The following is a 14,792-nucleotide window of genomic DNA, read 5'->3' as shown; positions in this document are numbered from 1 at the left end:
CATTTTCCCAACTCATTTAGTCCAATTCAGGATGCTGTGTTGCCAAAGCCTATCACTTGCCTGGCATGAAACTTGGTATGCTTGTGCACATACCCAAACTTCTGCACACTAGGTGTGAGTCTGCAGCTGTCAACCAATCAAACCTGACTGTCTATCAGATGTACAGTAGGAGAAGCCTACGACAAAAACTACAAGAATACAGGGAGAAAGTAGACATTCCATACAGACAGTGCCAGGGATGGGGTTTGAACTAAGGGCCTGAAGCTGTGAGGTAGCATAACTAAACTTAGATTAGATTCAGTAATAATGTGGTAATGACCTCAAATGGGTTCTGTATTTTCTAACTTTGGCATTGTTAAGATTTTCTGAATGTGTTCTCCTTGTTTGTAAAGATTATGTATTGGGGTTTCAGGTTTTTGACATGTTATTGTTATTTGTTAGGCCAATTTTATATTTGATCAAAATATATACTTTTGTTTGTATTATACTAGGGGGCTCCGCCCCCTGCTCGCTTCGCTCGCCAACCCCTGGTGTTGGGAATGACAAAGAGCGCGATGTATGAATGAGATATAGAATAGTGTGACGGTGTAGATGATGCAAATAGAAAGCAAACAATAAAGTGTGTGGCACAGTGTAAAGGCTTATTTGAAAATTTATTTGTACACGCCGTTTAAGTGTAAAAGGTAATTCCAGCTCAGAACTTGTAAGGTCAATGAAGATGGTTATTGTTGTGATCAGAGTCAAGTTTGTCAGAGCTTAGAAAGAGTTGTGTCTCTCCAGGAAGTAATGGAATGACTTGGGTATTAATGTTTTGCATATTAATATTTTTTGGACCTAATATAGTGCGTTGTGTTAAAAGGGGCATTTGGTCTAATGAGATTGCTGTTCCAAATCTCTCTGTAACTAAGTTGTCGCAGATAAAGGCTTGAGGAATTGTAATAATATGTGGCTGAAGTCCATCTGTATTGGTGAGTGTACCATCTCTCAGTTGTAATAAGCAATTGTTATGATTTGGTTGTGGACATCGTATCTTTTTTACTAACTGTATCTTTTGAAAGCAATGCCAATTGTCTGCGTATTTTAAGGTGCACTGAACAATAGCTGAGTGCATGGCATCTGGAAGAATAGCTAAGCACTGTCTAAAATCTCCTCCTCATAAAAGTACCTTTCATCCAAATCGAATATTATTATTCATAAACGTTTGTAGAAGTTTATGAATGGTGTTGAGTAAGTGACTTCATGCCATTGTACATTCATCAATAATTAACATTTCTTCAAGACGGATGTCACGTGCCGTGCCACCGTTAATGTTCATAGTGGATACCGATTTGTAGGATCTAATGCAGTTGATAAAGATTTCACTTTCAGGTACATCGTTAGTTAGAAGCTTTTGTAGATATTCAGTATATGAATGTAAAGAAGGCAGTCTAATTTGACCCTTTTGACAACAACGTGTAAATGTATAACTTGTATTGCCAGCTGTTTCTTCAGGGAAGTGAACTGAATGACAATGATTGCAAATGACATTCATTAATCCGAATGAATTTTCCTGGTGTATATGTTGCTTGTGCCGTTTGAGAGGCGCGTTGTTGCATGTGTAGTATTTGGGACGTGTTGTTTTGGAGCTGTAATCGATTTGCTTGTGCTGTGTGAGAAGCCTGTTGTAGCCTTCGCTGCCGTTAACGTATGTCTGAGACGGGAGGTGTTTCGTTTTGAATCCGTGACTGTTGCGATGCAGCACTTTGATTGATAGTTTGCGTCATGTGGATCTAGGATGTAGATTTGTGCATATTTGCGTTGTTGATTTGTTTCAGGGTGCACTGTTCCAATGCGATGCAGTATTTGTGCACATATGGGAAAGCAGTATGGGCCATTGCCTTTTGGTGGCCTGATATTTACTAAAAGCAAATGAACTATTGTAGGATCTAACGCAGTTCATAAAGTTTTTACTTTTAGGTAAATCGTTAGTTAGAAGCTTTAGTTGAGCTTTGCGTTTTTGGAGTCGAGACATTTTTTCTTTTAGAAATATGGATAAGTAATAAGGAGTATTGCACTCACTGTTAATATGGAGCCTTTTCTGCGGTTGAACGGTTAATAGTGCCTTATTGTAATGAGATCCACCTATGCTGCATAGCCGTCTATTTTGTTGTTTCTTTCGTGTTCGTGTGTTTGTTCCTGTTATCCTTTCCTTTTCGTTTTGTACCCGTGACCGTGTATTCATGACTTGTTTCTTTCTCAGCATGCGAAATATGGATAAGTAATAAGGAGGATCGCAGTCACTGTTAATATGTTTTCGTTTTCTGCAGTTGAACGGTTAATAGTGCTTTATTGTAAGGAGATCCACCATGCTGACACCTATGCTGTCTAGTGTGAAGGTGTTGACGTTCACTTTAGAATATGTGGCTTTGGGTGTCACTGTGTGTGTGTGTGTGGGGGGGGGGGGGGGGTGAGGATTGTTGTTGCGCGAGCGTCTTCTTTCTTTTTGTGTTCCTGTGTTTTGTTGAATCCCCCTCTTTGTGTGTGTCCCGTCCGTCGCTTGTAGGGTCTGTGGGGTGGTTTTGTGTTCTTTTTTTTGTGTTCCATGGGCTTGTTGAATCCCCCTCTTGGTGTGTGTCCTGTCCGGTGTCTGTAGGGGGGGGGGGTTGCCTTGCTGTTGTGCGCGAGCCTCTTTTTTTTTTTTTTTTTTTTTGGGTCTAGTTTCGTGTGCAATGTGTTTCGTGCTATGCCTACTTTTTTATGTGCCTTTTCCTTTTTTCGGTGCTCCTTGCGCGTCATTTCTCCTTTTTTGTCTTTTTTCTGTGCTCACTCCTTTTTTCTGTGGTCTTGTCCGTCTCTCGCGGCCTCATTTGTCCCCCTCTCGCGGCTCCTCATCCGCCTCTCGCGGACTCTTTTTGCGCCTGCGCAGTACGTCTTTTTGCAGCTACGGCCCATGGCCGGATGTGCCTGCGTCCATCATCCGGTTTAGCATTCTCGGTTAGTAATATGGATTATATTCTACCAGTAACAGCGTACTGCACGATAACGTGCAGTGAGTACGCTTGACTTATAGTTTCCATCCTCTTTCTCTGTACGTTTAGCATTTGTTTGCTCAGAGATTGATGCGCTTGCTGCTTTCTGAGCAGCTCTTCTTTTCTCCACCCTAGCGGCCCTCTTCTTCACTTCTTTCGTCTGCATCTTTTCGCGTTAAAACTGATTAAGTCAGTTTATGTGTTGCAATTACTAAGTATGTTTTCTTTAATATTTCAGTTAAGCTGGCACTTAAGTTTTCAATCTGCCTCAAGAATGATTTAAGATATGAAGAGGTACGGGAAGTGACAGCAAAGGTGGTAGGGAATGAGAACGGCGCCCGTATGCACTCGCCACATGGTTGATTGAGTTGTTTCTACAATAAAATAAAATAAAAATAAAAAGAGTAATAAAAATCATCACCCAGAAAGCGGATAGTAGATGTCATGTAGTATATGTGTACCAAATTTCAGGTCAATAGGTCAAAAAGTTTGCGAGCTAACAGACAGCCACGGTAACATCCATCCATCCATCCATTTTCCAACCCGCTGAATCCGAACACAGGGTCACGGGGTCTGCTGGAGCCAATCTCAGCCAACACAGGGCACAAGGCAGGAACCAATCCCGGGCAGGGTGCCAACCCACCGCAGGACACACACAAACACACACCAAGCACACACTAGGGCCAATTTAGAATCGCCAATCCACCTAACCTGCATGTCTTTGGATTGTGGGAGGAAACTGGAGCGCCCGGAGGAAACCCACGCAGACACAGGGAGAACATGCAAACTCCACGCAGGGAAGACCCGGGAAGCGAACCTGGGTCTCCTAACTGTGAGGCAGCAGTACTACCACTGCGCCACCGTGCCGCCCACGTTATATTATATTATATTATATTATATTATATTATATTATATTATATTATATTATATTATATTATAGATAGATAGATAGATAGATAGATAGATAGATAGATAGATAGATAGATAGATAGATAGATAGATAGATAGATAGATAGATAGATAGATAGATAGATAGATAATACTGTATTATACTTACGGTTGTCTGTCACACAAAAACTCACAAATCAATGGGCCTTGATCTTTGACCATTCGAGAGGATAAACAGTGATACGTATAACATGACCCATGAATTGGGTGTGGGGGCTAGCTCTGCCACACAATTGTTCTTCAGGCCCTTCTCATATGGCTGCATGCTGTGGCTGACAGGAATTTTTCTTAGAGTTCAAAGGACTCGATGTTTTAGTCCCTTTGGTAAGTCGGCACTCTCCTTGAGATTAACAATCAGACTGGACTGGGGGTCTCAGCTTCCTTATCTCCACTGATATGTCCTGGACAAACAACATCACAGCAGTCATCAAGAAGGCTTAGCAGCGGTTACACTTCCTGAGGGTCCTCAGAAAGCACAACCTGGACTCCAACCTGCTACTGACCTTCTGCCACTCATCCATCGAGAGCCTGCTGACGTACTGTATCACAGTATGGTATGGCAGGTGCACCATGGCAGACAGGGAGAGGCTTCAGAGAGTAGTAAAGCAAGCACAGAAGACCATCGGCTGCCCTCTCCCCTCCCTGATGGACATTTACACCTCAGCAGAGCAAAAAACATCATCAAGGACAGCTCCCACCCTGGCTCTGATCTGTTTGACATGTTGCCCTCAGGGAGGCGCTACAGGTGCATCACAACAAGGACAAACTGACTCAAGAACAGTTTTTTCCCAGAAGCCATAACCATTCTAAACTCACACATGCACTGACTACACAGTCTAACCTGGACTTCTATCCATCAACTGCGCAATATCCAATATTGATAATAACTGTGCAATATCTGTATACTGTACAATAGCATTACTCTCAGAGTCCAACATCTACTACTCACTGCACATGATCATCATTATTGTGCAATTTTTTATTTTTTATATTATTTAAATAATGTGCAATAACCCAATAGTGCAATAGTTATTTATTCTTTCCATATGTATATAGTGTCGCAGAACTTCTTTTGCAACTTTTTGCAATTTGTTGAATCTAAACACAGGGTCACAGGGGTCTGCTGGAGCCAATCCCAGCCAGCACAGTGTGCAAGGCAGGAACCAATCCCAGGCAGGGCGCCAACCCACCGCAGGGCACACACACACACACACTCACACACTAAGCACAATTTAGGATCTTCAATGCAACTAACCTGCATGTCTTTGGACTGTGGGAGGAAACTGGAACACCCGGAGGAAACCCACGCAGACACGGGAAGAACATGCAAACTCCACGCGGGGAGGACCCGGGAAGCAAACTCGGGTCTCCTTACTGCGAGGCAGCACTGCTACCACTGCGCCACCGTGCCGCCCTGCGGTTAATATGTTTTGATAAAATGCTCGAATTCTATGATGAAGCGTAAAGAGGGTTTGACCAGAGGGGTGCATGTGATTTTATTTATCTTGATTTTGAAATGCTTTTGATAAGGTGATATTAGAGGCTAGGGGTCAAAGTAAAAGAAGTGGGAGTTCAAACCACAGTGTACAGAAGAGGCATCATTAGCTTAAATACAGTAAAGGGAGAGTTATGGTGGAGGGAAAAATGTGTTAATTTAGGTTCTATGCAAAGGTTAAATGTTTTTGGTGTTTAAAATGTATTATTTCAGTATTATTATACTAATCTGATTCATCTAAGAGGCACTTGGAGACAATAAAGAGCCTTGAACAGCTAGCAGATTCAGAATCGGACACTTAAAGGTCAAACATATTAGAGATCAGAATCAGCTTTAAATATCATGGTGAGCACAGCTCTAGGCTAAACCTTCATCTCATGTACAAACTGCTGTAATCATTCTACTCTATAATATTAGCGCTACTGGGGGTTCACAGTACACACGCGGGGGCTGCTGCTGGGAGCCCAGTGCTGACATGGAAGCATGGAAAGTATGGAAAGAGTTCAAATTTATAAAACTTGCGTATGCATTTTTCAGGCCTCTTATATTCCACGCAAAAGTCAGAATATATAAAAGAAATATTTACAGGAAAACATGCATATATTTATGGCAACTCTGACCCATCTATACCGAATGTTTTTGAAGAAAGTGGGAAATGATGACACCTTTGATAAAGTAGGGGAATATAGCCAAACCAACTTAATGATGACTCATGCGTATAGCAATTCATATTCCTATTCCAATTCCTATTCTTATTCCTATTCATATTAAACCTAAAAAAGTGATGAATATGATGTACATTCTGTATTATACCATATTTACTCATGTACCACGTGCCCTTGTGTAAGACGCGCACCCTAATTTTTACAAAGAAAATCACAAAAAAAATTTGCCCCGTGTACGACACGTGTTGTGATTGTATAGGAAGAGAAGGGCACGTTTTCCGCGAAATGCCCTTCTGTTTTTGTTGCATGACGAAAGAGCGTGTGAAAGAGAGAGAAAGTATGCATGAGCGAGTGAGCGAGAGAGTGAGCGCGCGCAAGCGAACGAGCGCGAGAGAGAGAGCACGAGAGAGAGAGAGAGAGAGAGAGAGCGTGCGCGTGAGAGAGAGAGAGCGCGAACGCGAGAGAGAGAGCGAGAGAGCCCAAGCAGAAGAAGTAAACATTACAGAAAAAATTATGTAAAACACAGAAGTGACTAGCTTCCTGCATACGGAAAATTACAAATCACATGCCCTACAGTCTATTGAAGCCTAAAGGTTTAATACAACATGGTTTGTTTGGCACTGCAAAAAAAACTATTCAAATAGTTATATATGACAGGAACGCGTTCTTACGGAGTAGCAGAATTTTTTTTTTTTGCCCATGATTATGCCTGTCCTATGAGACGATGCAGGATCCCAAGAGCCATTCTCTTAGAGCGATGAGCTGAATTCTGCATAGCATTACAAAGACAGATTACCTGAAATTGAACTCTGTCTGTTCATATGCAGGTGTTTACAATGGTTGTCTTCCTGGCAACAGCTACATACTGTACATACCAGAGGGAACTGTCTGACAGGTCAAGAACAAGGGGGCTCCACCCCCTGCTCGCTTCGCTCGCCTACCCCCGGCGTTGGGTATCCTGAAACACATTAGTCGAGCTCGTTCGTTTTGGAGCCGTGCCCGCTTTGCCCGCAGCATTTCAGACGCGCGTTGTAGGCGCCTGCATTCATTGATTTTATCCAGGCGGGCTTGTGTTTGTATATCCGTCAGTCGAGCTCGTTCGTTTTGAACCCGTGCCCGCTTTGCCCGTGGCATTTCAGACGCGCGTTGTAGGCGCCTGCGTTCATTGATTTTATCCAGGCGGGCTCGTGTTTGTATATCCGTCAGTCGAGCTCGTTCGTTTTGGAGCCGTGCCCGCTTTGCTTCTGCAGTTTCAGACGCGCATTGTAGGCGCCTGCATTCATTGATCTTATCCAGGTGGGCTCGTGTTTGTATCGTTGAGCTGTATTGTGTTTGAATGTGGTGTAAAGCGTTCAGCGTTCCGCAGTAGTGCCACTCACAATATGGCGGTGACACCTGCACTGTCCGTACTATGTCGGGTTTCACTATGCTGTGTAGGCGCCTTTGCCTTTCGTACTTTCCCGCACCTTCCGTACCATCTTTGTGGACCTGTGGGGCCTCCATAGCCTCTTCCGTTTGAATGTGATGTGGGCTGCAGCGCAGAATCCTCTTTATTGTGTGGCTGTGTCGTTAGTCGTTAGCTATGGGCGCGTTGTTGCTTCATTTCTCATTCACGTCAGTTGAGCTCTTTCGTTTTTGGGCCGTGACTCCTTCGTGCGCGGTGGATACAACTTCGCTTGCGGTTTATGAGACGTGCGTTGTACGCGCCTGCACAGTACGTCTCATGGTCCCATCGCCGTGTACCTGCGTCCATGCCATCCAGTTTACCGAGTACCTGCGTCCATGCCATTCGGTTTACCATTCTCGGTTAGTAATATGGATATGTCAGCCAAGCCTCAGCTCCATCACGCCCACTATGCTAGAAGCCATAAATCGTCTGATAAGATGCTACATTCAGCTTCAGTATGTATGTATGTGTGTACAGGCTGATAAAAAGGCAATTTGCAGCAATGTCCAGTTCTCTTAACATAATCAGGACAATAAACTGCACTCATATTGCAATAAGGGCACCTAGTGAGAAAGAAGCTACTTTTGTTAACCTTAAGTGGTTACATTCCATTAATGTACAAGTCATTTATAATGCTAAGGTGAGACAGACAAATGTCATAGCTTGGTGGCCTGGGTCAACCCAAGATTCATTTATTTTGAGACGAAGAAGCTTTGACAGACAGCTTGCTGCTGGTGCTCATGTGAAGACTGGCTTGTTGGTAAGGTAACTGGCTGAACTCTTTGCTTTTCATATGGCCTTTAGTATTCATTGTAACAGCGATCATGTGTCAGATGATAGTTGCTTCAGTCTCAGACGCTGGGGCCTTATGCCTTTCTTCAACCACCAAAGCACAGAGGAGTGGCGCTATAATGCTCTTGCCCACTCAGTTGTGGGGCGCACCATAGAATTCAAATTGAGGTGGTGGTTCTGGATATGTCAGGTGGGAGTCAATGAAAGTCTTCAGCATTGTAATTGCATATGCATGAGCCTGATTAGCATAGTATCATGATGGCTTATGAGGTGTGCTTATGTATGCTCATTTAGAAGATGATTGCAATTTAAAAAGGGTTAATAGCATACACCTGGCTTTATAAATCTTATTTAATTTTTAGCATATGTGTTTTCCTGTTTTTTGATGTTCGCATATTTTCATGCTTGAATCCACACAAAGTTTTATAAATGAGAACCCAAATGTTTTGTTACAGTCATTTTCAGTAGCGTCTTACTAATTACATTCATAGTAATTAGTATTGCATTTTTTTTCTTTTTGGTATAAAGTACCTTGAGTTGCATTTAATTTATGAAATGTACTTCATAAATACATTTATTATTATGAGGAGGAGGAGAGGTTAGGAGCATGCGCTGATACAGCGTGTTGCCACACCCACCACATGACAATCCACCTCAGGATCCCAGATTAGGACCCAAGTGCAGCCATACAATGGGTGACTCCTCAGCGCCACACTAGTTCAGATGGAATTGAACAGTGTGAGGTTTTCTATGGTGGCTGGAGTGTCAATCCTACCACCAACTTCCAAGTTTTCCTTGTAAGATGGAAGACCTGCTTGTCAGGCTGGATGCAGATTAACGTCACACCCAGGAAGGAGCAATTGTAGGTTAAGGGCCTGGCTCAAGGACCCAAAGGAGTAGAGTCACTTCTGACGTTTATGGGACTAATTATTATTATGGATATAACAAAAGTAAAAGTTATACATTTAGGAAGTAAAAATATGGAATATGATTAAACAATGGGGGAATTGTGAAATCTGAAAATACACCATATAAGAAAGATGTAGTGGCCTTGTCACTGTCCACATCCAGACAACTTCATCACTGCCCATACCCAGATAATGTACAGGTATGCTTAAAAAGGCTAATGGGATGTTGGGTTATATGGTACTCATGCTGTGTTGTGCGGATAAGTCAAAAGAGGTTATTCAATAGCAATAAAATGCTCTAATAAAACCCTATGTGCAATATTGTAAGCAGTCCATATTATGAAAAAGATATAAACGGCTCCAGAGAAAGCCCAAAAGAAAATACCTTCATTTTAAGTAGCTGATGAAGAAAACGTGAAATTATACAAGTGCTAGGGTTGGTGCTAACTATTGGGTTATTCAGGTGGTGCACAGACAGAAGAGGGATAAAGGTAAATTTCAGAAATATTATGCAGTTTTTCTTCTCACAGTTGTACACTATATGGCCAATGTTTTGTGAACATTTCACCATCACACCTATATGAGCTTATTGGACATCCCATTCCAAAACTATGAGAATTCATTCTAGAAAGCTGATTCAGTTCTTCTGGACATAGTTCTTTTCCATGGAGATACATTACATCACTCATCCAAGGGACTTCCTCAGTCTCAGTTGACTGCAGGTTTCTCCAACCTTATAAACAGTACCTTTGCATAATGACTGAATCTAGCACAATTGACTAACAATGGGCCATGTGATCAAGGATATGCAAATTGTCCATTGATCATTGGCCATGAGTACCACAGAGAGCAGGGGAATGGCTGCAATCACAGCATTGTAAGATGGTGAAAGATGTACCCTTAGGCCCCCTCCTTGGTTCAGAAATGGTTGTTCCTTTTTCATGTAAATGGCCTCCTTGACTCCTCACTCAAACCAGCGTTCCTCCCTGTCCAGGATGTGCACAGCTTCATCACTGAAGATGTCCTGAAGAAGTCCTCTTGGCACTTAACTGCATACTTGGTTGGCCATTATGCCTACGTAACAAACTTTCCTTTCTTTTTTGTTCACCCTTCTCTGGCATTTTAAAAGAACAGTGCATGTTTCCCACATTTGTACAATTGGGTACTGACAGGTGTTGGACTCCCTTTGTTGAACACTGTCCTAGCAACCGCCTATTTTACATTGCATCACCTTAGCCATTGTGATGTTTGCCTGTCCTACATCAAACAGCATGCTAAGACACACTGAAGGATATAATACAATTGTTTCCATATTTTTACAGTTAGAGCACTGACAGGTGATGGCATCCCTGCAGGTTTACATGGTGACTCAGAGGTCAGATCTGAACTGGCCACCTTGTGCTTTTTAGACAAACCCACTTGCTCCACTTGACCTTGGAATCTTTTCTAAAGAAATGCCCTTATGCCCTGGTCTCCTGCCACAGGGGCGATGATAGCTAGCACTGCAAAGCCAATTACACAGTTTGTAACTGGCTACAACTTATCAGACCCCTGGAGATTTCTAAACCCAAACTCAAGAGCATATTCCCTTCTACTCACCAGTGCATCATTGCTACTCAAGAATTGATTATTTCTTTGTAGATAACAACTTCTTGCCTACGATTAAATCTTGTAAGTACAACGCTATTGTTATTTCTGACCGTGCCCCCTTGATTTTGGAGCTAAAATCACTATGCACATACTCGTCTCGCAGATGGCATCTTGATCCACTTTTATTAGCAGACAAGAACTTTACATAATTTATATCCAAGCAAATCAATTTTATTTTAGAGACAAATACACCCTTATAGGTTTCTGCAGGAACACTCTGGGAAACCCTGAAGGCCTTCTTAAGAGGACAGATTATCTCATATCTTTCCCAGAAGAATAAATTAGAATAAAAAATAAATACAAGGTATCAGAGCTAATCAACAAAATTACTAGAATAGATCAAGAACATGCCAGGTGTCCAAGTGAGATGCTTCATAGGAAAAGGCAGGCTCTGCAATCAGAGCTCAACCTCTTAACAACTAAAGAAACTGAACAACTCACGCTTAAATCATGACATCATTATTATGAACATGGAGAGAAAGCTAATAAGATTTTAGCTCAACACATCTACAAGCAAGAAATTCACAATGCAATCCCAACGATCATAAAAATATAATGCACACATTTTGAGACTACTATATATCCTTATACTCTACTGAGATTAAAGAAGACAAAACACAATCTAAGGCATTTTTGGATGCATTAAAGATACCACAAATAGATACTCTTAGGGCAGAGGAATTGGATAAACATCAGAATTACTAAATGCTATAAACTCACTGCAGAGTGGGAAAGCAGCAGGCCCTGATGGCTACCCTGCCGAATTTTATAAGAAATTTTCCACTCAGCTAGCTCCCCTTCTATTAGCAACATTTACAGAAGCTAGACACAATAAAATTCTACCTCAAACTTTTCGCCAAGCATTAATTACTGTCTTTCCTAAACAAAATAAGGACTTATTATGCATCATACAGACCAGTCTCACTTCTGAATAATGATGTTAAGTTTACTACACTAATAATAATAATAATAATTCATTACATTTATATAGCGCTTTTCTCAGTACTCAAAGCGCTATCCACACAGGGAGGAACCGGGAAGCGAACCCACAATCTTCCACAGTCTCCTTACTGCAAAGCAGTATTGGCACATAGACTTATCTTGCTCAATTGGAAGAATCCTAACTCTCCTGTTCTAAGTCAGTGGGTAACTGATGTTATATACTATTTGAAACTGGAAAAAATCAAATTCACACTTAGAGGATCTGTACAAAACTTTTTCAAAACCTGGCAGGATCTAATCAATAACATTTTAGAATAATTAATCTAAATAATTAATCTATATTAATCGAGAAATAGAGAAGTAAGAAAGGGCTTTATTGATAGAGAAAAATTAGCCTACCTGCTATAAAAGATTCCAGCCATGTTGGCCCAGGTTTCCTGCCCCTATACCAATGACACTTCAATCTTCCATGCTCACCTCTTTCTCCTCCTGCAGCTTGGTAATCATAACAATGAGTGAGCAGTGCTCCTGCCACACCATCTCCCAAAAATCGCACACTGTATTCTCCAAGGGGCCCTGGGTGGCGATGAACATCTTCTCAGCAGCTCCATAACCCTGCAGGGGTGGAATGACACAAAGTTTAAGACCACTGCTACAGTCTGCGTGATAAAGCTATGTGCAGCACTTAAATGCTCCAGTCCTTACCTTGATATAGTTGGCATTGATATAAGACTGGTCACTGTCGTCACCCTCACAGCTCCGTAGACACACTCGGGTCTGTGGGTCTAAAGGGAATTTGGAAAGATACATTGAAGGTCAATTACTGTTCACTTCATCACTGACTGAGAAATGCTAACATCTGCTAAATAAAAATAACAGAAGAGCTCAGGAGTGTTTATCTGGGTTACGTCTGAAGAAAAGTTAATAGATAACCTTTGATTAAGACGTGGTGAAAGAAAGAAAGAAAGAAAGAAAGAAAGAAAGAAAGAAAGAAAGAAAGAAAGAAAGAAAGAAAGAAAGAAAGAAAGAAAGAAAGAAAGAAAGAAAGAAAGAAAGAAATGCTGTTTACTTTATAGAAGCTGGAAATTGTGTCAATTTTGTAATTAACTTTCCTAACCACACATCAATCAATTCATATTTACACTCATTATACCACAAATAACAACACAAAAATTCCCCAAACCCAACAAACATCCTTAAACTGAAAAAAAAATAATATTCATTTTTCTGTTAGCTACAAAGTGCCTCGTTGATACATCATATTTTTACAAAAGTGTCAAGATTTGATCACATTCATATTCAAAATAAATTTGAGCTTTCATCAGAGCAAATTTATAGCTCTCTTTGACTTTATTTTTGCTTTTAAATATTTAAAAATGGCTAATTTTCCTCGTCCAATCAAAAATTTGCCAATCATATACGCTGACTGCTTAGTTTTAGTCACTGAAACTCCAACTCCAAAAATAAATGTACATTATTAAATGACAAGAGCAGTAAAAACATAATTAAGAACATGTAAAAGAGGTAGAATTCTAAAACAAAACAGACACGGGTGAAGGATAGTCTCTGTTTCCCCATATAAAGAACATTTGTCGGTAACTGAAGGATCTATCAGTAAGAAATTGGCATTAAAAGCAACAATACCATGCAGCATTCCACCCATGCAAATTGTAGGTTTTGTTCAATGGTGGACTATATAAATAATGCCAAGCCGGCACCTATATCTGAGCCCACAGGTTATCTGTAGTGTCCTCATCAGAAATTCCCAATAAGAGATTTTTCTTCAGCTGGGAGGGTGGCATGGATCCTTTTCAGCAGCTGGTTAGCCTGCCTCAGTGAGTGACGCCTCAACACTACCACCATCTTCTTAGTGCTGTACCGGCAGTGCCTTTTCAGATCTTTTAGACGGCGGACCTGGATTATTTTAGAGTTCATTAATAATGATTGGACTCTTACAGGCTGTGTGACTCTGAGGTCCAGGACTGGGTATTCCAGAGCCCAAGAGATACTGGCAGAACTCCAGTCAACAGAATGCTCAAGGAGATTCCAACTAGACTGCTACAGATAGCAGAGGGCCACAAAGAAAGAAAGAAAGAAAGAAAGAAAGAAAGAAAGAAAGAAAGAAAGAAAGAAAGAAAGAAAGAAAGAAAGAAAGAAAGAAAGAAAGACCATTTCCAATTCTACTACCTTAGTGTATTAAGCTGAAATGTAATTGGGTTATCCAAGAGAACACAATTTAAGTTTTGCAGTGGCCTCATAAAAATCCTGATTTGAACCCAACAGAGATATTATGGCAGGACCTAAAACAAGCAGTTGTCACACGTGTGCACATGGGAGGTAGCTTAAGGGCTTTAGTGACAGGAATTACCCACCGAAACAGGAGTTGGCGTTGTATTCTACGGCCTTCTCTTCTACTCCCTCTGCAGAACAGAAGATTGACAGCCACTCCATCGCTGACATCACATCCATTGTTTGTCCACTTGGACCCGCCCCTTCCTGCTGCATGACCACAAAACCTGTGAACCTGCCATCTTGTTTCCAGGTCTGCCTTGAACATCACGTCTAATGTCATTGCATGTTTTTTTTTTTTTAATCTTCAGTTTTACGGGGTCACCAATGTCGTGCCCCATCTCTTTATCTTAGAGTGCTTCTTACACAGTTCACACTCACAAACCTACCAATGTGTCTGATTTAACAAAGTTCTGCAAAAAATACTGGGCTAAAAATTCCTGAAGGGTGATTTGAAAGACTGATGTCACATTTTAGGAGGCGTTTAGTTGCTGGTATTGGTGCTACTAAGAAAGGAAGCTCATTGTTAAAGCCACTATATAACTATTTACAGGGAAAACCAAAAAATAACTTGCAAAATTGATTTTATATAACTTCATTCTGTAACAGATCTATTGTAAAATTATATCAATGTATTTTTTAAAAGCT

At 41.2% G+C, this 14,792-nt stretch overlaps 1 protein-coding gene across 1 annotated transcript in view; it reads right to left on the bottom strand.

Annotated features, from left to right (window-relative positions):
- Positions 1–14,792, bottom strand: part of LOC114647892 (tyrosine-protein phosphatase non-receptor type 7-like) — a 75,312-nt gene that overhangs the window by 26,458 nt on the left and 34,062 nt on the right. The window contains exons 5-6 of the mRNA XM_028796571.2: positions 12,561–12,640; positions 12,333–12,470 (exon numbers count right to left, since the gene is read on the bottom strand). Of these exons, the coding sequence (XP_028652404.1) occupies positions 12,333–12,470; positions 12,561–12,640 (218 nt within the window). The remainder of the gene's footprint in view (positions 1–12,332; positions 12,471–12,560; positions 12,641–14,792) is intronic.

This window comes from Erpetoichthys calabaricus, chromosome 3 (genome assembly GCF_900747795.2).
Source record: "Erpetoichthys calabaricus chromosome 3, fErpCal1.3, whole genome shotgun sequence".
Lineage (NCBI taxonomy): Eukaryota > Metazoa > Chordata > Cladistia > Polypteriformes > Polypteridae > Erpetoichthys > Erpetoichthys calabaricus.
The sequence above is the reverse complement of the archived record's forward strand: the minus strand, read 5'-3'. Positions and strand labels throughout refer to the sequence as shown.